Genomic DNA, 25,182 nt, shown 5'->3' with positions numbered 1-25,182 from the left:
GGCGGTGAGGCACTGGCACAGGTTGCCCAAGGAGGCTGTGGATGCCCCATCCCTGCAGGCATTGGAGGCCAGGCTGGATGTGGCTCTGGGCAGCCTGGGCTGCTGGTTGGCAACCTGCACACAGCAGGGGCTTGGAACCAGATGAACACTGTGCTCCTTTGCAACCCAGGCCATTCTATGGTTCTATGGGATGCCAAACCCCCCAGACACCGACGGAGCCGGGTGCAGCTCCAGCTGCTCAGCCCTCCTACAGGAACAGCTTTTGGAAACACGAGGTTAGTTTGTGACAAAGGGATATTTTTAACTCGGTGACTCAGTACAGCATGCACACCTCTCTACTATCATCCTTTATCAGCAGAAATAGTCTTACTATCCTCAGCTCAACAATGTTTATGTGATTTATTTATTTCCCGAGGCCTGGAATTCACACTCCAACTCCTCAGCCAGAACTGTACAAGATCAGAGATGGCCAGGAGGAAGGAGACTTTCCGTGTGCAACCTCAGAACGAGCCCACAGTAACAGAGAAGTGAGTCCAAACTTGCTTTCCCCCCAGCCTGTGTCCAACTGCATCCCCCTCTCTCTACACACACGTGCACAAGGCTTGCTGTCCCAAAGGTCCCATTCTGTAAAGAGGCAACAGAAGCTTTTGTAAAGAAGGACAAATCACCCAAATGTGGGGAGATCCAATAGCTGAGCACCCAGACTGGCAAAAGGCCGGAGAGTTTGAAAGAAGCATTTCAGCTTCAAAGTTGTTCAAACAATAACACATCCCATGCAGGTGACAGCCTTGGAAACGCCGCGGCTTCCAGGAGCAGCGAGAAGCAACGCGCTGAAGGAGGCGTCTGATACAAATATCAGCTCACATCAATCCCTGAGAAGGGAGAAGAGCTGTTTGCATTTCACAACTCAACTGGGAAACGCAAGGAAGATGAAAGGATTTCCCTTATTGCACTTATTGCCTCAGCTGGGGCTTTGCAGCACGATGGATCCTAGCGCTGAAACGATCGCCTCCAACAGACACCGTGGGACACTGCTGGGCACAGCTCCGGGTCCTGAGGCTTTTCTGAGGGCACAGAGATGGGAAATCTGTTTATCATACAATCACAGAGTGGTTTGGGTTTGAAGGGCCCTCTAAAGGCCATCTGGTCCCACTCCCTGCAGTGAGGAGGGACATCCACAGCTCCATCAGTGCTCACAGCCCCATCCCCTGAGTGTGGCTGTCTGTGGGGATGGGCAGCAGCACCTCTCTGGGCAACTTGTTTGATTGTGTTACCTAAGGATCAGGGCAGTTTCCTTTATCAATCCCATACCCATCCACAGCAGTGCTGCAGGGCCTCACCGGGCTGCCCCTTACAGCCCCTGGCTCAGCCCAGAGCTCCAGGTTACCTGCTCCCACCTGCAGCAGGTTACCCCATGGCCAGGACCTCAGAAGGCTTCAACCTGCAATAGGCATTTTCCATGGGAAGTGCAAATCATAGAACCATAGGATGGCCTGGGTTGCAAAGGACCACGGTGAGCATCAGCTCCAAGCCCCTGCTGTGTGCAGGTCGCCAACCAGCAGCCCAGGCTGCCCACAGCCACATCCAGCCTGGCCTCGACTGCCTGCAGGGATGGGGCATCCACAGCCTCCTTGGGCAACCTGTGCCAGTGCCTCACCGCCCTCTGCATGAAAAACTTCCTCCTCATATCCAACCCAAACCTCCCCTGTCTCACTTTAAAGCCATTCCCCCTTGTCCTATCAAAAGAACAACTATCCTGAAGTTCAAAAAAATAATTTACAAAATGAAGCCCCTTCCCTTGTGCAGTGATGGCACAATAGTGAATAGAAACACCTTGGGTGCATATACTCACAAGTATGAGCACTGGGAGAGCCAAGGGGTGAGTTAGCCCCATTTGCTCTTCAGTGTCAGAAAGCATCCACAACAAAGCTGCATTTCCCTCTGCTGAGGAATGGACAGGTCCTGCAGCACTTGGAGCTGACACAGTCACTGCTGGGGGAAAGCTCCCAAATGGAAGGGAAGGGGTGGACCGGGAGACAGAGGAGCAGCAAAACATCAACTAACCCTGAGTCAGTCCCCATCAAATGCTTCTGGCTTGAGGGAAGCCCCCGGGTGACATAAAAACTGATAGGGAAGTCCATTAAGTGGAAAGAAAATAAAGGGGAAGGCAAATTTGATTAGAAAGAGTTTAGCTTTATGGTAACAGTAAGTAGAGGCCAGAATGTGAAACTATGAAATGCTGGGTATTTTTGTGCATTTTTATAGCTGGAAAAGTACACTCTGCCCTTGCTGGAACCTCTGACTTGAGGAAAAAACATCAAAAAATGCTTTCTGAATCAAACCAGTCTCCAAATATTTTATGCTCTGCATTGAAGCACACCACCTTCTTAGAGGCATTCCTCAGCTGTGAGCTGCAACAGTTGGAGAAGTTCAGAACTTTGTTGTTACCATCCTGGGCGTGCAAAACGTGTGCTGACAAAAGCTGGGTGCAAACACAGAGAGAAGGCAGGAGCAGAGCCAGGAGGGAGCAAGTGGAGGTGCAGCAGCGGCAGCTATGGGATAAGATGGGGTGAGAAGGAAGCAATTATCAGCAATGGTGCTGGGCAAGAAGGGAATGGACCTGCAGAAAGGGGAGTCAACGCTTTTGAAAGGGGAGATGACAGCAGGACGAGGGGAAATGGTTGGAAGTTGAGGGAGGGCAGCTGGAGGCTGGATGTCAGGGGGAAGTTGTGTGCTGTGAGAGTGGGGAGGGGCTGGAACAGCTGCCCAGAGAGGCTGTGATGCCCCGTCCATCCCTGGAGGTGTTGGAGGCCAGGTTGGATGGGGCCCTGGGCAGCCTGGTGTAGTATGAAATGCAGAGGTTGGTGGCCCTGCGTGTGGTGGCAGGTCAGAGCTTCATGATCCGTGAGGTCCCTTCCAACCCTGGCCATTCTGTGACTCTGTGAAAGCAGCCCATTAGTTTGGTTGGCTGCAGGCAGCAATTTGGTTCTGTAGCACTTAACTCTCCTCAGTCTCCGAGCAGCACTCACACCCTGCCCAACTTTACAACGTCAGCCATTTCTACACCGCTTTCTGCAGAACGTCTCCAAAGAGAGGCTTTCCAGTCTTGATGGCTTTCTGTCTCTCTCAGATAACGGGGAGCCAAATGTCTTCTTTTTTGACCAGCACAACTGACAGCACCAGAGCACGAATGGGCGCCAGGACTTTGTGCAGAGTTGCCTACCTTCACTCGGCCAGGAGCTGTGAAGCATGTTCTATATTTGTTCTAGATTCCCAGAAGTCTGGCAGTCCTACTGGGTGGCTCCTACCGCTCGCATACGGTGCTTCCATCTGGGCTGCCATATGAGCAGGAACTCCCAACGCGTTCCCAGCAATGCGTGCTGCCGTGACACAGCACAGATGCAGATAGTCTGCTGCTTCCAGGAGGTGTCATTGGGGTCAGGCGCTGTATGACTACACCGTAGACCAAACACTGCCTGCAAGCAACAGACAGACCTCCTGTGCCTCCTGTGCATGAGCTGTGCAGCGGATCTGAGATAAACACACCTCCGACGCCCTCTGCCTCTGCCAACCAACCGTGCAGCGTGTTGACAGTGCCCAACTTATTGCCCATGGCCTATACAGCAAAAAAGCCTTTTTTTTTTCTTCTTCTTTTGCTATGGACCAGACTCACAGGCCTTGATTTAGAAGAGGAACTTCAGACAGGCAGCGAGATCAACGTTCTGCGCCTCAGCCTACAAGGAGTGTCTGCCAACCACCTGCATCAGGCAAACGTACTTGAGAAACAAAAGATAAATCCAGAGCTGTAGCCATTCAGCCCCAGCCTAAGAGAGAGAGAGCCTTCTTGGTTGTTTCAGATGAGGCATATGGGTCTGCTGGAAAAGCACGATGATTTTCCTAATGAGATGCATCACAAAACCGTCCTAAAGAGAGACAGATGATTCTGTGATCTCTTCCATCAAGAGGAGCAGGGAGTTCTGAAATCTGAATCCTCCTGGGAAGCTGAAAAACTTTAAGGCAGCAGCATGGAAGCCTTTGAGCAGGAGAAGAAATATGAGCTGCAGACTCAGAGAAGTAAATCTTGCCTCTCTCTCCAGTAGGGATGGCAGCCATCAGCACAGGCAGCGGGGAGAACAGCAGAGCCTTATCCAAAAAGCAGCGTGAGCACCGCCAGCAGCCTTGGTGTGGGGGGTCACCTCACCTTCCCCACAGCCTGCCTCCATCCGTGGGCACTGGACAGCTCTGCAGCCAACAGATGGGATGCCCTGGAGGTCACCGCTTCCATAAACCAGCCATGCTGCAGGAAGGAGCAATCTTCAGCTTCCCACATAGACCGAAGGTGGGCTGGTGGCATCTCCTGAAGGCTCAGAGGAAGGCTCTGCAAGGGAAGAACTGCTTTGGGCAGAGCTTTATGGGGCCCACACAGACACTGAGATCATTAAAACACAAAGAGCAATGCGAGGACAAATGGGCAGCACCTGGGAAAAGAAGCCAGGCTCACGTCAGCAGTGCCTGGTGATGGGACAAGAGGCAATGGACACCAGCTGAAACATGGCAGTCCAGGAGGTGGCCGTGGGCAAACGGCTCTGGGTGACCCTGCTGCTGCAGGGGTTGGACCAGGTGGCCCCAGAGGTTCCTTTGAACCCAGCATTCTGCAAACACAGAGCCTCAGGTACAGCAGGGTGGACAGAGGAACGAATCGGTGAATCTCTCAGCTAACTTGTTCAGATGGAGTCGTGACAAACGGGGCCATCTAGTGCAGGGAGCATCAGATGAAGAGGAAAGGCCAGTCCTCTTGGCAGTGTTTGTTATCATCTGGGCTCTGCACCACTGAAGGATGCTCTCAAGGACCTGAGCAGCACAGATCTGTGTGCAGAATGGCCCTTACCATCAGAATTGAGTGGGCCTGAGCCTGAAGGACGAGGACCCGGTGGGCTTGGAGCAAAGCAGAGGCTCTAGTGTGGCATCTGAAATAGGAGCACGACTGCCGCAGGTCAGGGAAGATTTCAAGTCAGCAACATCATTGGGATAATGGATACCGAGATGGCATCTGACTCAGAATTAGATCAGTCTCACACTGAAGGTTGGAGGAGGAGTGGGAGGAAGCCAGGAGGCCAGAAACCTGATCAATTTCTGCAAGACAAACTTCAAATGAAAAGAGAGAGAAAAGAAATTAAATAAAATGATGATAAGGAGGAAGCCTTAAGAGAGAAGCTAAATTAAAAAAATAAAATAAAAAAAAAAGGTTCATCAGGCAAATGAAAGCTGCTTCTGGGTGAGCAGCCTATGCTGTGCCTGGGGCAGCACCCAGCACAAGGGCAGGGATGCGTGTCCAATGCAGGGCAGCAGGCCTGGGGTGCAACTGCCTGGCACACACACGTTCCTGGAGCGTGCCCACGCTCAGGCCCTCAGAAAAAAACCAGCTTTCAACCTGTTACATGATGACAGAAAATCATTCATCATCAGATTGGCTTCTCACGGTCTGCGGGCTGAAACCAGCGATGGGAAGCCCGAAGCTCAACTGCATCGTGATTGATAAAGGGAAGCTGAGCAGGGCAGCGATCTACCAGGAGAAAATGTTGTAATGCTGTCACAAAGAGGAAAAGCCATGGGTCAGTCCTCGGTCCATCGCAGGCGCAGCAGAGCACAAAAGGCACCAAGGCAGGGTGGGGAGGAATGGGAAACTTGTGTTCTTCCACAGGGACGGCGTGCAGGCAGGAATTCAGGATAGTGGAGGAATATTGGTGGTAGGCGGATGGTTGGACTGGATGATCTTGGAGGTCTTTTCCAACCTTGGTGATTCTGTGCTTGCATGGAATCCATCGCTTGTGGGGAAGGAGGACGGCAGACAGCATTCGCCAGCCATCACTAATGCTCAAACTGGCAATTCCTGGTGAGTTACAGAGTCAGGACAAGACAGCAGAGGAAGTTTTCATGCCCATGAAGACTCCGCGCCTTGGAAAACTGGAGAAATTCTGTCAGCAGTGCTTTTAAGTATTTAATTACCAGAAGCATTGAGCACAGAACCTGGAGCAGGAGCTGCCTGGCTGCTTCGTCGCACACACCAAGCTGCTGGGGCCTGAGGCTGAAATGAGACCAAGGCGTACGCCAACCAAGCACGGGCTGAAGTCCTACTTATGGAGTGGAAACGCTGCTAGAGAGCAGGCTCACTCACTTCATTCAGGAGAAAAGCAACTTCAGCTCTGTTGAGAGCAAACTTCCCTTTTTCTCCCTTTCCTACTTTCCTCTTATTCTCCTCTGGTTCCAGCAGAGAAGCTGCACTCATCTTCATAGTTGCACTAACGGTACTCTGCATCCTTTCCCTTCTCTTTGCTGCACGGTTTCTTTGCCCCTATTTGGGTTTACCTTCCCCTCATTGCCATCCATTGCTGCGCCTTCTGCTCACCTGAGCAGCTTTCTGTCTGTTTAAAACCTTTTTGGAAGCATCAAAACATTTTCTAAGTGATTTCATGTAAGAAATATTAACAATCTCCACAATGCCTGCTTTGTTTTCCAGACTCTTCACAGCAGCTGTGCACAGCACATCACGAACACTAATGCATATTTAGCATTTAGAATGCTTTCTTGCATTATTTTCTCTTGTATACATCATACCAGGTTCAACACCACGGACTCTAATTAGATTTTATTCTTGTTTTAATGATAGTTTCCTCAGTTCTAGGAGAACCTTGTTAAAAGGAAATGGCACAAACATGCCAAGTCTGACTGACAGGTTTATGAGTCCGGCTGACAGAAGCAGAGAGATGAAATTCAGGTCTAGCAAGATGCATTCTGCTTGGCATGGAAAAAACAAATGCATAAATGTAAGGCAGAGAAGAACCAGCTTCAAGAAGCAGGAAACAGCGCATGGTAACGTCAGCAACCTCAAATTAAACCAATTAATGGGGATATTGCATCGACAAAGGTAGTTCTAGGAGGAACCACAAGTTGGCAATGGCCCATCTGGACTGATGGCCGTGGTTTTGGGACACGGGTCTTTAAGGAGGAATGCAGATTGACAGCACGAGTTGGAAGAGAGACCTGGAGAGCACCAAGAGTGGGGAAACCCTGACAGAATCCTTAAAAAATAGCATTACAGAAAGGATAACGACCCGTTATCCCAGCCATCCACTGCTGGAAGGACAAAAACAACACGCTTACTTTGCCAAAAAATTAAGAAGGTGAAGAACTAAGAACAAAGATGTGATTCCCTCAGCACAGGTGGGTACTGAAGAAAATGTGGCCCCTGGCCCTCCATCCAAGGGCACTCATGTGTGAGGATGCACGATACAGCACACTTCTCCGTGGTGGAGCCTTTAGACTGAGCCCAAGATATGTGGGCTCATCAATGTGAACTGGTTGCTCGTTTTCCCTGCAAGCCACACTGATGACACCTGGATTGCCAGGGAGTTTTAACTTTGAGCATAAAGGAGGTTGGAAGTTGGGTCAGCGCGCTGTCATGAAAGGCAAAGATCCCAAACAGACACAATCAATTGCTCAAAGGTTCCACATTTTCAATCCACGGATTGAAAATTCTATGATCTTCATCAGTTACGTTGACTTTTAATGAACACGCTCTGGAATGCACAACAGATGTTCCATTTTCCCACTCAGGCAGCAAAGGCAGCAAGCGTGAGGAAGGCGCGTTGCATCTTCAGCACACAACGGGTTGAACCAGGCTGGATGTGGCTCTGGGCAGCCTGGGCTGCTGGTTGGTGACCCTGCACATCGCAGGGGGGTTGGAACGAGATGAGCATTGTGCTCCTTTCCTAGCCTAAGATTCATGATTCCATTCTATGAACAAGCCCTCCAAGTGCCAACTGGAACTCTGCACCTCCATGGATTATTCTAATTCCCTCTGCTGTAGCACTGGAGAGCAGGATCAGCCTCCTCCAGACCCACAGCCTCTACAACCTGAATGCTCGACAGGGGAGGAGATATGGAGGAGAACAAGGTGACCACTGTAGTGATGACAAGAAAACATGGAACTCCTTAATAACAAAACATCACCACAACAGCTGAAATTTCTGGCGTTCGTACCAACTCTGTAAAATGCATCCAACAGCAGCTGCTGTTTCTGTGCTTTACACACAGTGAGGAGCAGCAAGCTTGCATGAGTGCACAGATAGATGCAAAAGAAGCAGATCTGTCATTCCCTTCCGAGTCCACTCAGCACCGGCGCTCATCTACACCAGCAGAAGGAGAGGCATTACCTCCTATAGCATCACAAGCTGTGATGTCACTGGTTGGAAGTCCAAACACCATCGGTGACATTTTGAAGTTAAATGAGACAAATCACAGTTAACCAAAGGCATTTTTCAACAAAACCACTCTGTTTGAGAAAACTCTGTTGCCTGGGCAACGTGACTGCAAATTGCAGAGTTCAGACCGTGATGTCTATTTTAGAGCAACAAGATACAAATCTTTGAAGAAGACGCGTCCAACAACCTGTTTGCATTGTGCTGAAGGCCGGAGGAAATGATAATGTTAAGTTTGCATCCGAGTGCAAATCTTTAAGGACTCGAGGCGGATCGTTGCGAGCGCTACCACGTTCTGATGCCCAATTATGTGCGTGACAGAGCCAGAAGAGATGGAGAAAGGTCGAGTCATGGAGTGAGAGATAACGAGCAAGGTGTGCACAGAAGGGATGGGACACAGAAAAGCGCTGTAGGGTGGATGGAGTGCCCCCACCAAGTCAATAAAGGGAAAGCTGCAGCATTGCCAGAGCTGGGGAGTGCTGCCTTCATGCTTCCATTTTTGCTCCACAATTGGCTGTGAACGCAAAGCAGCTGTAACTGAATGGGGAACCAGGTGGTCCTGATGCACCAGCACACAGCACCTGGGGCACGATGCCTGGTTTGGTGATGTGTCCATGAATTGCCTCTGAGATCTGCAGAGCAGGAGAGAGCCACGCTGCCAACACCTGCAGGAGAAACCTCCAGCACTGGGAGTTCACTCGAAAATCCCCAAAGGGCCTCAATGCCTGAATGAGGAATGGCATCACCAAGGGCTTCACCAAGGAACACGGCTCTACAGATGAAGCAACTTCATTGCCTTGTCCAGAGCAACACGGGGTGAGCATATAAACAGGAAGGGAAACGGCTGTGTGTGAGGGTGGATGGTGATGGGAAAAGGGGAATGGCTTTAAAGTGAGACAGGGGAGGTTTGGGTTGGATATGAGGAGGAAGTTTTTCATGCAGAGGGCGGTGAGGCACTGGCACAGGTTGCCCAAGGAGGCTGTGGATGCCCCATCCCTGCAGGCATTGGAGGCCAGGCTGGATGTGGCTCTGGGCAGCCTGGGCTGCTGGTTGGCGACCTGCACACAGCAGGGGCTTGGAACCAGATGAGCACTGTGGGTCTTTTTAACCCAGGCCATTCTAGGATTCTGTGATTCTAAGCAGAACTCCACAAAAAAGACCAACCACTGTAATCTGCAAAGAGCAAACCCAGCCTAAGGGATCCACACTACTTCTATGAGGGGAGCAGGCCAGGCTTCCCAAAAACAGAACAACAAAAGGTATCACATCGGTGTCTTCTGCAAAAATTGTGGCACTCTGATGTGACATCCTCAGAAATGACATAAATTGAATCTGGGAGGTGAGGCTCCTGCCAAGTGGATGCAGAACTGATCAGAAAACCAATTCCTGACTCTCCATTGAACTCCAAACACGCACTGAATGGGTGGAACTGGTCCCCATTCCCAGTTCTCATTGGAAACCTGGCTGGAGGAATGCAGAGTACGCTGGTTGAACTCCTAGATGAGGCCAACCTGGGAGGGAGCACGAGTTCAATACAGGGTTGGAACCAAAATGATTGCTTGAAGCTGAAGAAATATGTAGAGGAGAGGAAAACAAAAATAACTTGGTTCAGTGGAGACGTAATTGCTCCTTATGCACGAGGATTATAGAAGATGGAGTCGAACTCTTCTGAGGCACAGGGAAAGAAGAGGGAGGTGATGAGCACAGGTCACAGTGGGGGAACTTTGGGCATAACAGAAAGCAGCAGAACAGCCGGGCGCTGGGACACGGCATGAGACAGCAGCTGTGCATCTGCTGGAAGAGACCCAAGGAGCTCAGGATCACACGCTGAGCACCAGCCCACCAAAATCACATTGTGGCAGAACAGGAGCGCTCCGCTGGGACTTAGAGACGAGCGGCCTCGTCTCTATCAGTACATGCAATGCAATCACTGCTCTATGCAGGGCGGGTGGGCTGTCAGCTGGAACGGGGATCTGAATTAAATGAAGGATGTGGGGAGAACCCGCAATAAATCAATAGTAATGATCGGATTATGCTTTCGAGGGCTCTGCAGGAAAGCCTGCGTGTGCTGGGATGTTTAGTCCAGAGAATGGAAGATGGGGTGGGAAAAGGGCAGTGAGGCCACAAAGGCAGAGAGATGGCAGCTGCGGCAAGGACAAAAATAATCTGCTCTCAACAACTGTGGAAAAGAGATGGGCTTAAAATTCAATAGGAAGGATTCAAGGTAAATGACAGAAAAAGCTTTCTGACAGTGAGGACAAGGGAGCACAGAGACTGCACAGAGAAGGTCCAGCTTTGGAGGGTCTCAGGAGAGGTCATTGACAGGAAGGGTTCGGACAGAGCTGGTCCTGGGGGAGGCAGAGCAGCACACAAATGGCCTCCAAAGTTCCTTCTCTGTCCTATCTGCCCATGGTCTCCTCCTGTGGGTGGCAACACTGAACGAAGGGAACACAAGAAACAGGAAGTCAGGGAGGTTTCAGTGTGGTGTCCTGTAGCATCTTCATCACAGGGTGGGACAGGGACGGTTTGGGAAGGGGGGGGACAAGGTAGGCAGACAGCTAGCAGGAGCACTGGCCTTCAAGAGGGACGACTGCCCTACAAAGGCCGCCCATGGCTGGCTCCAGGTCAGGACTGCTCACGGTGGCTGAAACCACGGGGTCTCTTCATTAATGGCTGGCATCATGAGAGGGACGCCACCAGAGTTCGCCTGACCACGAGGGCCAGGCCAGAGCTACCTCACCCCACTGCAGATGGAGGAGATGAGGCACCCTCCTGTTCCTTACTGGGCACAACCCCTCAACCTCTGCTGTGCCACAGCACCACAGCCAGATGAGACAGACCATGGCTGCCCACCAATGGAAGCAATGAGAAGCTGCTGCCAAGCCCCTGTGCTGCCCAGCACATCCCCTGCATGGAAACATCACAACTCAGCCAACACTGAGCGCACCTCTGCCCTGCAGGGATGTGATCTCTGCACCCATACCCTCAATTCAGGCAACAGTTTCCTACCATCAAGCCAAACGTTTATCCGAAATGCTGACAGTGGAGTTAAAACCTCTGTCTCGTGCCTCAACTCCGTGACCAAGGTCAGCTCTGACAGCTCTGGTGACAGCACAGGGGATGGAGCACAGCACAGCCAAAGGAGCTCAGCATCAATGAAGCCTGTGCTGCTCATAGCAAGGAACTGTGAGTCCCCGTAACAGCTACCTACCCCCAGAAAATCCTGCTTAGAAGAATTCAGCCTGGGGAAAGGGAAGAAGAAAACAAATACAAAAGTGCAGCTATCGAAAGGACAGACAACTTTCTGACAGATAAGAAGCAGCTCTGATTGTCACATTTCAGTGAAATGAGAGGAAGTTTGAAGCAATTGCTTGTGGTATTTTTATACTCGGTGTGTGAAAATCCTGCACATGAAGCAATCCGACCGTGAGTAGCACGAGAACAAAAATCTGTGCAGAAGTTGACACTTGATGATTGTTAGGAAACTCAGCATCCTGATGATAACGAAAACTTCCAGTGCAGAGTTCACTTTCGGGTGGGTTCTCATTAACACGTTCATCAGCTGCAAAAGCTGCATTGGTACAGCGAGCTCACACAGTTTTAGCAGCTTTCCAGCATCCAACTCAGAGTGGAAGTCATGTGAAGGCAACTGGGTGCCCTATAGATGCAATCTACAGGCAAACCCTCTTACCTTGGAATCACGGGCAGCGCGTGGGCACAACAGTGCTGGACCATCTGATGGGTCAGCCCCCCGTGTGGGCAACAGAGTGGTGGGAGGAGATGAGGGAAAGGCCATCGTTTGGCCAAGCAAAGAGGCTTAGGGGTAGAAAGATGAGGAGCCTCCGCCAGAGGGCAAGGCACAGGGGCAGACAGGGATCTTCATCACTGCTGCTGATGGAGGGCTGGAAAAGTACGTGCAGAATGATGACCGGTCCTTGACAACACACAGATGTGATCCAGAAAGACCCTCACGTTGACAGTGGGGTTTGTCTCCTTTTAGACTACCAGGGGAGCTCAAGCTTGTCTCCATCACACCGTACTGCTCCTTCTGAGCCAGAATACAAAGGCACAGCATGCACAGTGCCACATTCCAGACCCTGGGAGGAGGAGCAGGAGAAGGTCAGTGCTCCAGATGGCTCCAGAATAGACCAGATGATGGTAAGCAGCACATGGGCAAGGCTGATAGAGGAACTGAAGCTAATCCCCCAGCCCATGTGCCCACCTGTGCTATGGGGGACACTGAGGCAGCTGCAGTCCTGCTCTGAGGGCTTCATGCACCAGCTGCAAACTGCTCTGAGGTGATGCAGTAAAGCAGCCCGTGGAAAAGGCAGGGGCTGAGTTCCAGGTATCCACATGAGAAAGATCAGAAGTGAAGATACTCAGCAAGTGCTTCTGATGTCACTCGGACACTGACGGCGCTTCCCTGCAGCTCGGTTTGTCATGGCTGTTATGGAGAGATGGTTGGTCAGCAGATCACCTAGAAACATGACAGGAACAGCAGAAGCAACCTCGAAAACTCTCCAGACAAGGAAGACCCACACTGCCATTGAGACCACACGCTCCACCTTAGAGTTGTAAGGTTTGGGAAAGAAAACTGGAAGGCAGCGCTGCTACCAAACCAGAAATTGTTTCCTTGCATGGAGCATCCTGCTGGCATCTCCAATGGATCACCAACAAATGCAGTGCAAAGTAAGCCCTCCACAAAGACATGAACTTCTCCTACTTTTGAAACAGGTTTGAGGGCAATGGGAAAAGCTACTTTTATTAAATGAAAGGTGAAAAAAATAACCCAGAAGTTTAAAGCAGAAAGATTGCTGGTATGTGACACCTTAACCCCAACCGAGCACCAGGTCCTGAGAAAGGAAATACTTCAGTGAGCTCTTGAGACACCTGGAAACCAGGGAGGGAAAGGAAAGCAAGCCCAAGCTCTGGTACAAAACCAGCAGGTAGTTCCAAGGACGTGGAGCAGACAGACAACCCCTTCTCTTGGCTCATCTCTGTCTGTGCAATTCGGGCATCACAGTATGGATGCATGGACAGCTGGATAGGGAAAAAAATCGTTGGGTGGCTCACATCAGAGTGGTCACGAAGGGGTCGTTCACAGCCACACTGACAGTGCATTGCTTTGTCCAGCCCACATCCTGTAGGGTCTGAACCCAACAGGGGAGAGACCACTGAGCTCCAATCCCTGCTGCAGGCTGGGTGCCCCTCAGCTCAGCCTGTGCAGGGCTCATCCATGGCCACGGCACATCCAGGGATGGGGCAGCCAGGTGCACACCCCAAAGTCCTTGTTGGCAGAGCTGCTCTCAAGGAGTTCTTCCACTCTGCGCTCATAGCTGGGACTGCCCCAACACAACACCCTTGCTTTGCCCTGTGGCAATCCTCATCAGGCTCTCATGGGACCACTTTCTGAGCCTGTCCAGGTCCCTCTGGATGGATCCTTTCCAGCAGCCACCTTGCCGAGGGTACATCCAACCCCACTGTCTGCCTCGCTGATAAGGACATTGGAGATCACCACTCCCAGGGATGGAGGTATCAGCTCCAGCCCAGGACAACAGCAAGTTGCAGGGTGCCAGGAGGTGATGCTCAGCCCTCACCCGCAGCCTCCACACAAGCCCTCAGCCCCCTCCGAAGCCCACAGCTGCCACACAGATTGGGCAGTGCTGCCTGCTCTCCTGCCCCACCACCCCAGCATGGAGGATGCCCATTGGCCTCACGGAAGATAAATGGAGAGATTACATCTTCCAAATCCTCTAAATTACTCGGTGCCATCTCAAGTCATCTCAGGCCGCTGACACCGAGCTATCTGATTAATGGCAACAAGGAAATTAACATGAGGTATGTGAAGCAAATGGACTAAGCAGCTCTGCAGAAGCAGAGGTCTTTATGTGAGCTCCCAGCAGCCACAGAGCTGCTCTGACCAGCACACCCTGCCTCACGCTGGCTTGGTTTCCTCCGCTGTGCTGAAATTCAGCCAGGGAGAGGTAGCACCCCATTACCATGGCTACACAAAGACGATGCATGAGAAAGTGCCAGACTTTGCAGCGGGCAGCGACTTTAACAAGATGCTGCAATCTTGAGCAAGCAATGTAAGCAGAGGCAGAGAGCTTCTCTTTGAAAGCTGGGAGCTGATGGGAGCGCGGTATCAAAGTCGGGTTCGGATCAGGTTATACTTCTCTCGGTAAACAAACCGATTGGGTTACCAAGCACAGTTTTCATTCTGTGGAAGGCAAACTTGCAATTAGTCACACTACTTCAAAAAGAAAGGCAAACGCTGCTTCTCCCTCATTAGGGCTCTCAGGGCCCTGCAGGACGTGCGCGAATCGGAGCTGCAGCCATTTGCTCTCTCCACCCACCACCTCCGTGTCTTGCAAACGCCCAAAGCGAAAAGGTTGGAATCAAGAGGTGGAGAAAGGGCAAAAGTTCAACTCCTTCAACAAGGAGGAAACGGTTTCCTGGAATAAGTCCTTCCCTGAAAATAAATATTTTCACATGAAGTAGATGAGCGATCAGTTCCCAGAAGCAAAGCTCCTCAAAGAGCTGCAGCCCCACTGCCTCCATCTGCACGAGCCCAGGCTGCATGCAGCACTCCATTGACCTTCCAGGAGCTTTCTGCTCCCAGCATTCAAGCCAACACGTAGTAGAACGTAAGCAACACGGCCTCAGTCTTCATTCAGAAATTCCTCCTAAGAATTTAAGCCTTCCTGTATTTGGACCCTCAGCCCTGGACGCAGTGCTGCAGATGGGGCCTCACGAGGGCAGAGCAGAGGGGGACAATCACCTCCCTGTCCCTGCTGCCACCCCTCTGCTGATGGAGCCCAGGATCCCATTTGCTTTCTGAGCTGTAATCACACACTGCTGGCTCATGGTCTGTTTTTCACCCCCCAGGACCCCCAGGTCCTGCTCTGCAGGGCTGCTCTCAAGAACTGATCCTAATGCCAGCGTGTCCAACAGCTGTGTGTAATTTCTACACATGACTGCGGAAAGTGCACACTGAAGTTGTGCGTTTTTGTTTCAGGACTGCTTGTTGAGTTTGTATTAAAACACGCTTCATTCAAGACAGACAGGGAGCTGTTGGAGAGGGTGCAGAGCAGCCACAAAGATGAGCAGGGGGCTGCAGCACCGCCCTGCCAACAGCCTGAGGGAGCTGGGCTGTTCAGCACGGAGAAGAGAAGCTGGGGGTGAGCTGAGTGCAGCTGCAGGAGCTGAAGGGAGCCTACAGCCAGGAGGGGAGTCAACAGGAAAGGGGAGATGGCAGCAGGACGAGGGGAAATGGCTTGAAGTTGAAGGAGGGAAGATTGAAGCTGGATGTCAGGGGGAAGTTTTTACTATGAGAGTGGTGAGGGGCTGGAACAGGCCTTCTAACTTCTGTTCTCAGTTTATTCACAGCCAGTTTATATGCAGCAAAACTGTCCTTTGTTCCTGAGGATTTTGCTCCCTCTCTAACACTGCAACACTTCCACAGACAGCAGTAACTCCTCCTTTCCACCTCCGTTACGCACGGGGTACACAAGCAAAGCTCTTTCAAATCTCCCACCACAACAGCAGCCTCACAGCCCTTCCCACAGACAACACTTTGCTCACCAAGCAGGCCATGGCCAGAACAGGCATCCTGAATGCACACATTTGTTCTGGATGCTTCAGCTCACACACAGGCTCGTCCCAGAGGCCACCCCAGCACTTCCTGGGGCCCCACAGGGCTCTGTGTTAGGGTGGTACGGTCAGGTTGTGGTTGGACTTGATGATCTTTAAGGTCTTTTCCAACCTGAGCAATTCTATGGTTCTATGGCTGGCGCTTGCTGCCTCACCTGGAAGGCTGTCTGGCTGTTGTAGTTGCGGATCTCTTTGCTTGCACCACGGAAGAGGAGAACCCGAGCACAGCTCTCCTGGAAAGGAGGAAAGGAGACATCGATCAGCATTGTAGACAACAAAAGGGGACAACAAAGAGGCAAACCACCTTGCTTCATCGAGCTCGGAAAGCTTCCTTTGGTGAGAGCAAGGGATGCATAAGGATGCTGAGCCCCCAGGAATTGGTCACCCCCAGCACTGAGCTGACTGAGCCTCTCTCTGCGTGCCAACTACAGCAGTAATGCCCAGAATCCAGCCCAGGAACACAGCTGTGAGGCACAGTGACCACCACACGTTCCCAGGTATTGCTACTTCCTACAGCTTTTTCTTGCTTTTGTTTTCAATGCTCTGTGCTTCTACGCTGTTAATTCCCATCTATGGGCCCCCCAGGGGGCAGGCACCCATGTAGGAGAGTCCCAAGCAAGCAGAGCACATCCATCCCCTAAAAAAGCCATAAATCAATTTCCATACGCCATCCCACATCGTTAATCACAACAGCATTCAATTCTTAAAACTGGACACCTCAGAAACATAAATCCCTTTACAGTGAAACCCATGCACACAACCTCTAGGAAATCAAACCTCTATCAAACCTTTATCAAACCTCTAGGAAGGAACAAATCCCACAGGAGAAGCACTTGGATACTGACCTCCACATCTGGGAAAGAGGCCAGTGGGTGTCAGGAAAAGCTTCCACAACCCCCCCCGATTCCTCTAGAACTGAGGTTAGTGGCCACACAGAAAACAAAACAGAAATGATGCCCTGCATCACAGGAGAAATCTTCTTTAAAATTCAGATTGGTAATAAGATGTTCTGTGCTTTTGTGCCAGGACAGCTGCCCCAAAAGCCCCACGGGAGGGGGGTGCTCTCCTCAATGTGAAATGAAGGCACCCAAGTGAGTGCCCTCCAGGCAGGCAAACTGCCCCCTCCCCACCAGCAATGGGGGTTTGCTGCATGTGGTGTGAAGAAGGAATAGGAACCACAGGAACAACTATGGAGCAGCTCGGGTGGTAAATGAGAAAAAACAGCTTGGAATGAACCATGGATCTTGAGAAATCCAAAATCAGACCGGTGCTACCAGCAGCACCTTGCCCTGGGCAGACGGTGGGAGAACCCAGAAGGACTTTCGTAGATCTTGGGGCTGCAGCAGCCCTTAGAGGTGCCTCAGTCCAACACTGTGCCCTCGGGCAGCTTCCTTGCCTGTGCTTTCTGTGTCCTCGTGCCCCAAATCACACCGAGTACCTGGTTGTAGAGAGCACAGATGTGAAGAGCGGTGTTTCCTGAGGCGTTCTGCGCAGTCATGTCGGCGCCGTAGAAGAGAAGATGCTCCAGGTGCTGAACGTGGCCGTAGCGACAAGCCTGCAGAAGGGGGGAAAAGCAACTGAGAAACAGAACGAAGGGGGCAGCAGGAAAACCTCATAGAATCCTTCCCCCTCTTCTAGATTCAGGTTGGACTTTAGAATCATAGAATGGCCTGGGTTGCAAAGACCCACCGTGCTCATCTGGTTCCAAGCCCCTGCTGTGTGCAGGTCGCCAACCAGCAGCCCAGGCTGCCCAGAGCCACATCCAGCCTGGCCTCCAATGCCTGCAGGGATGGGGCATCCAAAAATTTCTGCTCCAAAAAAGAGGCCAGGTGCTGGAATGGGCTGCACAGGGAGGTGGTGGAGCCACTGCCTATGGAAGTGTTCAAGAAACGTTCAGATGTTGTGCTGAAGGATGTGGTATAGTGGGAAATACTGGTGAGATGCTGGTGTGTGGACTGGATGATCTTGGAGGTCTTTTCCAGACTTGGTGATTCTATGGTTCTGTGATTCCTCTGCCACATCCACTTACTAATGTGCCAAACAGGGACAGGTAGAACTCTGGTTTTGTACCCAAGGCTCCTCAGGTGTCAACCCAGGATCCCAAAGTGCTGCCCTGTGGCAGCTGAGGCAGCCCAAGTGCTTGGCCTGCAGTGGGACAGAGCTGAACCCCACCTGCAAACCCCTGAGCAGAAACGCAGCCCCTGCTGGCCATGCAGCCCCCAGCACCCATCAGCACCCTGTGTCCTGCAGCACCTGAGGGCCAGGCCCAGCAGAGCTCACCCATATCCACCTCACCTGGTGGATCTCCTGCCAGCCGTTCTCATCCACGCAGCCCAGCCGAGCGTAGTCGTGCAGCAGCAGCTCACAGCAGTAGGGATCCCCACCCACCATGGCACTGTGGTACAGTGGTGTCAGCCCCCGGCTGTCCTTGTAGTCTGGGGAGGCCCCCAGATCCAGCAGTGTCTGCAGGAGAATCATAGAACCGTTAACTTTGCAAAAGACCAATCAGGTCCAACCCCAATCCATCCACACTATGCCCACTATCCACGTCCCACCGTCCTTGAACACCTCCAGGGATGGAGATGCACCCATTTCACTCACAGCTCCACGCATGGGGATAACCAACCCACAAGGGGCCAGTGCTGCTGTCACGGCACAGTGCTGCTCAGCCCTCTCCCCCCAGGCTCGAGCCATCAGTGGCAAATCTTTGTCAGACACTGTGCTCCATGGCAGCAGCATGGGAGAGATGCTGTGGGTGTACAGCTATGGAGCAGGCAGCAACGTGAGCTCTGGGTGCTAGAAGGAGCCAGCACTGAGATCTTGAGAACTGGGAATTAACAACTCTGGGATGTGGGACTCATCACCACTGGGATTTGGGCTCACCAGCACTGGGATTTGGGCTCACCAGCACTGGGATTTGGACTCACCAGCACTGGGATGTGGGATCACCAGCACTGGGATTTGGGCTCACCAGCATTGGGATGTGGACTCATCAGCACTGGGATGTGGGCTCACCAGCACTGGGATTTGGGATCACCAGCACTGGGATTTGGGCTCACCAGCACTGGGATTTGGACTCACCAGCACTGGGATTCAGGCTCACCAGCACTGGGATGTGGGCTCATCACCACTGGGATTTGGGCTCTCCAGCACTGGGATGTGGGCTCACCAGCACTGGGATTTGGGCTCACCAGCACTGGGATTTGGGCTCACCAGCACTGGGATGTGGGCTCTCCAGCACTGGGATTTGGGCTCACCAGCACTGGGATGTGGGCTCACCAGCACTGGGATTTGGACTCACCAGCAGTGGGATGTGGGCTCTCCAGCACTGGGATTTGGGCTCTCCAGCACTAGGATTTGGACTCACCAGCAGCGCTGCGTGGTTGCGGCACCGCACGGCTTTGTGAAGCGCCGTCATTCCCTCCCGTGTGCGGAAGTCCAGATGCGCTCCCCCGTTCCGCAGGGCTTTGATCATCTCAGTGCTGAGCTCCAGCTGAGCCGCCGCCGTCAGGGGACACTCTGCAGAGCCCCAAGAAGCAGAAGTGAGAACTGTGGGCACTGCCACATCTGCTGTCCACCTCCAGCTCTGCAGAAGGTTCCCGTGCTGATAAGGGAGCTGCGCACAGCCCTGTCAGCTCCTGCTGTTGGACACCAGCTGATCTTCTCCAACACCGTGCATAGAATCATAGAGCCATAGACTCACTGAGGTTGGAAAAGAGCTCTGAGATCCCCAGTCCAACCCCAACCCATCCCACTGCCCACGTCCCCCCAGTGCCACATCTCTGTGCTCACTGAACACCCCCAGGGATGGGGGCTCCCTGCTGCCCTGGGCAGCTGTGCAGTGCTGACCGCTCTTTGCAGCACAGGTTGTTCGCAATTCCAACCTGACCCTCCCCGTTGCACCCTGAGCCCATCCCCTCCCATCCCATCCCTGTTCCCTGTGCATGGAGACCAACCCCTCCTTCACTCCAGCCTCCTTTCCCCAGTGGCACAGTGCTTGCAGCTCATCCCATTGGCACATGGAAGGCCTGGCCATGGGCTGCAGACTGCACACCAGTTCAACGCAGGTGTGGGATGAGAGCTTGGAGGAGAGGGAAAGGAACACGCTCGCAGTTTAACAAATGGCAGAAATACCATTGCTGTCTCTTAGGCTGAAGGCAAGGACACATTTGGGCACAGCATTTATGCAAAGGGTAAGAGAAAAACAAGGTCAAAGAGAGCACCCTTGTTCTGTTTCTCTCTGCAACAAGGTGTGGACCAACACAGGGTGCCATGTCCGGAGAGCACACAGTGCACGAGGACTTGCTCTACCTGGGGTTATAATTGGAGCAGGCAGTGGAAAGCCTACAGAAATCCCCTTCAACAGTCTGCCCTCCCCCAGTGCTAAATCTCATCTGGTCGCTCTCTAATCCAGGATTTTAGTGGTTACACTCTGCTAATTTCTGGAACTGTGCATATGCAAACAGATGCTTAAAGCAATCAAAGTGCACAAAGCCCGTAAGAGAAAAGGGAAATAAGCACAGCAGATGCCACCCACAAACTGAATGGGGGAGCAGAGCAGACCTGAACCCTTCCAGGACACGATGGAGACAAGAGAGTGCTTTGCTGGGGAGGCCAGGAGGAGGAATGGCTGCAGCTCCAGAGAACCTACAGAAGTTCCTTTGCACTGCTGCACACAGCCAAGAAAGTGCCTTTGTGAATGCAACCATTTCTTCTCATTCCTCTGTTCCTTGGCTGCTGCTCTGCTCAGTATTGATTACTGTCCACAGGATCACAGAATGGTTTGGATTGGAAGGGATCTCAAGGATCACGAAGCTCCAACCCTGCAGCCACACGCAGGGCCACCAACCTCCCCATTTCACAGCAGCCCAGGCTGCCCAGGGCCCCATCCAACCTGGCCTCCAACACCTCCAGGGATGGACGGGGCATCACAGCCCCTCTGGGCAGCTGTTCCAGCCCCTCACCGCTCTCATGGTAAAGAACTTCTTGTCCAACAAGGCATGAGTAGCTCTGGTGGGACTGGCTGAGACCTCTGGCATCTCCAGGGAGCTCAGCACTGGGGCAGGAGTTACCAGGGTGGGACGGAGGAGGCAGAAGTCCCATGCTAATGGCAGAAGGGAGGAACTCATAGAACCGCTGAACATCCCGAGTGGGAAAGGGACACCCAAGGATCACTGGCTCCAACTGCTGGCTCCACGCAGCACCACTCAAAATTGAAACCCTGTGACTGAGAGCAGTGGCCAACGCCACTTCCCAAAGGTGGTTGTTGGGCGACAGGTCCTGGGCTGTGGCTGCTGTGTGCCCCGGGAAGGGAAAGTTCAACACACGCTGGAAAGAGAAACTAAGAGTAAGCACAGGTGGTCCAGGTGAATGGGGCAAATCTCTCTCATCCTCCTCGTCCACAACACAGATCTGTCCCCTTTCTGAGCTTTTAAAGCTGCCACCTCAGACAGCACTACGTCACCTGTCTCCCTTACGTGAGTCAGCTCAGAGCAAAGGGAAACCTCTGCTTTCTGGAAACCGTGCAGGTTGCATTAACTTCCATACGTTGAGTGGGGTCGTGGATGATCACACAGTCGTGGACTGCAGGGATTGGAAGGGATCTCAAGAGATCATTGAGTCCAACCCCTCTGCAAAAGCAGGCACCCTGCAATAGGTCACACAGGTCGGCATCCAGGCAGGCCTTGGAGGCCCCCATGGGAGGACGCTCCATAACGACCCATAAATAATTTCTGCAGGGATATTCTGTTCCCTGGGTCAAGAGGTGAAGGAAAAGAAAACATTACAGAAACTGAGAAGAGGTGAATCAGTTCTATACTGCAAAGTCACTGAGATGGTAATGCTGCAGTTTTCAACAGCCTTCGGGCTGGGAGGAAGGAAATTTGTCTGTTGCACGCGAGTGGCTCAAGAAGAAAGCTTCAGATGGGGAAGGATGGAGCTTTCAGAACATTATGGGTATGGGTCCCCCCCTGCTCTTATAGCAGGATGTTGAATAAAGGCTGTTTGCAATTAGCCAAACCTCTGAAGGCCTGGCCACGTGGAGAGGAACATTTGGTGTCCGGGGCTATTTGCAGTATCTCTGTCAGCCTTACCACAGAGACCCAGAGGATAAAACTGCACAGCTAATAGCAATGCTGTTTTGACTAAAAAAAGGATAGATTTACTACAGTGATTTTGCAAGGGAGAGATGAGAAATTATAAATAGAAAAAGCTGCAGTGCATAAGTGCTATCTTTGCTAAATACAAGCGCAGGAAATCTGGCCATTTATTTGTTCCTTCTCTTGAAACCTCAGTTGGAGTGCTGCTCACATCACCATCATTTTGCTGATAGACCTGAAAGCTCTGGGTTAAAAATTCAATACAGGAGTATTCTCAGCAAAGAAAGGATGAAGGTTTTCGAAGAGCAGGGTTTTCCAAGCATCCAGGAGAGGGGACGTTTGGCTTTGCAGCTATTGAGACTTTAAGTAAAGCAACGCAGCGGCGGTGCTTGACTCAAGACATGCAGAGTGAATAATTACTGAGACTCCCCACTTCAGCATTTGATGTACGCTGCCTTCAGCTGAGCCTGAGCAAAATGGGAAAGGCAGCATCCAGATGGGGGGTGGGGGAAGCAGAGCTCACTGCACAGAGCTGGAAGGCAGGGGCAGCACCTAAGGAGGGAGGGGGGACCGTGGTCAGGAGGGATGGAAGTGTCTGAGAAATACCACCTCCAGCAGAGTGGAGACTCTGCTCACAAAGACAAGGTCCCCAGCTTTTGGTCCAGTATTAAATGTGGAGGTTGGTGGCCCTGCATGTGGCTGGGGGGTTGGAGATTCATGATCCTTGAAGTCCCTTCCAACCCTGGCCGTTCTGTGATTCTGTGATTTTGGGAGGATTCCTAAACCAGGGTCACAGTATCTTAGCCTGAAAGCACGTTGCTCAGGTCTGCTTTGTCCAGAGAACAGCAAAGCACTGACCATAACCAGATGAGGTTTAACAGAAGCAAGTGTAGAGTCTTGCATCTGGGGAGGAATAATTGCATGCACCGGTACAGGTTGGGGGATGAGCTGCTGGAGAGGAGCTCTGCAGAGAGGGACCTGGGTGTCCTGGTGGACGACAGGTTGCCATGAGCCAGCAGTGTGCCCTTGTGGCCAAGAGGGCCAATGGCATCCTGGGGTGCCTTGCAAGGAGTGTGGCCAGCAGGTCGAGGGAGGTGATCCTCCCCCTCTGCTCTGCCCTGCTGAGGCCTCATCTGGAGCACTGCGTCCAGTTCTGGGCTCCCCAGCACAAAACAGACAGGGATCTCTTGGGATCTCTTGTCCAGCGGAGGGCCACCAAGATGGTGAGGGGCCTGGAGCATCTCTGCTATGGGGAAAGGCTGAGTGAACTGGGTCTGTTCAGCGTGGAGGAAAGAAGGCTGAGAGGGGACCTGATCCAGGTCTATCAGTATCTGAGGTGTGGGGGGCAGAATGGAGAAGCCAGACTGTTTTCAGTGGTGAATGGAGACAGGACAAGGGGAAACGGCCGGAAACTGCAGCATAGGAAGTTCTGCACCAATGTGCAAAGGAACGGCTGTGCAGTGAGGTGAGGAGCACTGGAACAGGCTGCCCAGGGAGGTGGGGGAGTCTCCTGCTCTGGAGATGTTCCAGACCTGCCTGGATGCCGACCTGTGCGACCTGCTGTAGGAACTGCTTTGGCAGGGGGTTGGACTCGATGATCTCTGGAGCTCCCTTCCAACCCCTACAATTCTGTGATTCTGTGACCATAAAGCAAAGTCTCCAAGGAGGGGAAATGGAGAGGGACGTGCTGATCTCCTGGCAGCCAATGGTAGCATGGGTGGGAAGGACACAGCGCTGTGCCTGGGGAGGCTCAGATCTGATATGTGGAAACATTCACTGACCATGAGAGTGGTCAGATGCTGCAACACACATCCCAGAGAGGTGGGTGATGTCCTGTGTTCAGGAGGCATCTGGACAATGCCCTCAATGAACTGCTTTAACAGTCGGTGTAGCACTGAAGCAGTCAGGCAGTTGGAGTTGATGGTCTCTGTGGGTCCCTTCCCCCTGGTCTATTCTATTCTACCTCGACCCTACACATATGGGGTACCAAACCACACCAACATGACTGCCTGCTGATAACGGTCACGGGACCACATAACCCACTTACACTGCCACAGGGGATCCCTGCTTCCTCTCCATCTTTCATCCAGAAACTTAGGAAACTCCAGTTTCGTCAGTAAATCAGTTGTGAAGACACCTTAGGAGGAAACTGCTGGCAAACAGGAGTTTCATCGGGATATGGTTCCCTCTTCTCAGGCATAGATCTCCTCCAACTGTACGAGTAGAAACGCCACGCTAAGCTGGACGCACTCCGTTTTCCCTCCTACAAAGGGAAAAGAGCAGCCCTGAACAGTAAATGTGATTTGGTGACCAGTGGAAGGCGAGGATTGGAAGCGGCTGAGCGAGGCCCACATGCCTTTGCCATCAGCTGGAAGAGGAACCAGAGCCCAGAGCTGTGCCTCTGCACGGAGCCATGTGTTTGTGTGGCATCTCGGCAGAAAAGGTGAGGGCAGCCCAGCGTTGTCCTTCGGTGTTGGGTGAGCTTGTGAAATTGAAGAGATTTGGCAGTAATGGGACACGAGGACACTGCTGGAGAGCTGGCGGATAGAGAAGTTCACGAGTTGTTCAAGACCTGCCTGGATGCCTACCTGTGCGACCTACTGTAGGGAACCTGCTTTGGCAGGGGGGTTGGACTCGATGATCTCTGGAGGTCCCTTCCAACCCCTACAATTCTGTGATTCTGTGATTCTGTGATTCTGTGATTCATCCCAGAGATCCTTTAGGACCCACAAGCAGGAGATGGCATCGTGCAGAGAATGGCAGAAGGGAATCGCCAGCCACAGCATGGGGAGCAAAACTGAGGAGGTTGGGATTGAGGAACACTGGGCCGTGCTAAAGGATTTTCACAGTCAACAACCTGCACTCCACAGAGAGGTGAGATAATGATCTTGGCTGAGACTTAAGTAGAACAATTAGAAAGACATTAAATCAAGAACATTAGAGAAACAATTCCAAAGAGGGAAACACTGCACAAACGCACCGTGTCAGAAGTAATTAAGCCCATTTGATAAAGAATGAGAGGAAGATTTTTCTTCCCCTTTGTTCATTTCGAAGTACGAGGAGACTGGATAACAGGAAAAAGGATGTGGACTGCTTCTAACGGTAATAAGAAGTTTGACATCATTGTCATTACTGAAACTTGCAGAAAATTCAGTTTAGAAAACGAAGAATGT

General features: G+C 52.0%; 1 protein-coding gene across 1 annotated transcript in view; it reads right to left on the bottom strand.

Annotated features, from left to right (window-relative positions):
• The window catches only part of SHANK3 (SH3 and multiple ankyrin repeat domains 3), a 298,288-nt gene that overhangs the window by 221,576 nt on the left and 51,530 nt on the right, over positions 1 to 25,182 (bottom strand). Inside the window, 4 exon segments of the mRNA XM_048925496.1 lie at positions 16,067 to 16,144; positions 17,350 to 17,466; positions 18,207 to 18,374; positions 19,279 to 19,430. Of these exon segments, the coding sequence (XP_048781453.1) occupies positions 16,067 to 16,144; positions 17,350 to 17,466; positions 18,207 to 18,374; positions 19,279 to 19,430 (515 nt within the window).

This window comes from Lagopus muta, chromosome 1, assembly GCF_023343835.1.
Source record: "Lagopus muta isolate bLagMut1 chromosome 1, bLagMut1 primary, whole genome shotgun sequence".
Classification (NCBI taxonomy): domain Eukaryota; kingdom Metazoa; phylum Chordata; class Aves; order Galliformes; family Phasianidae; genus Lagopus; species Lagopus muta.
This window is presented reverse-complemented; position numbering and strand designations above follow the sequence as displayed.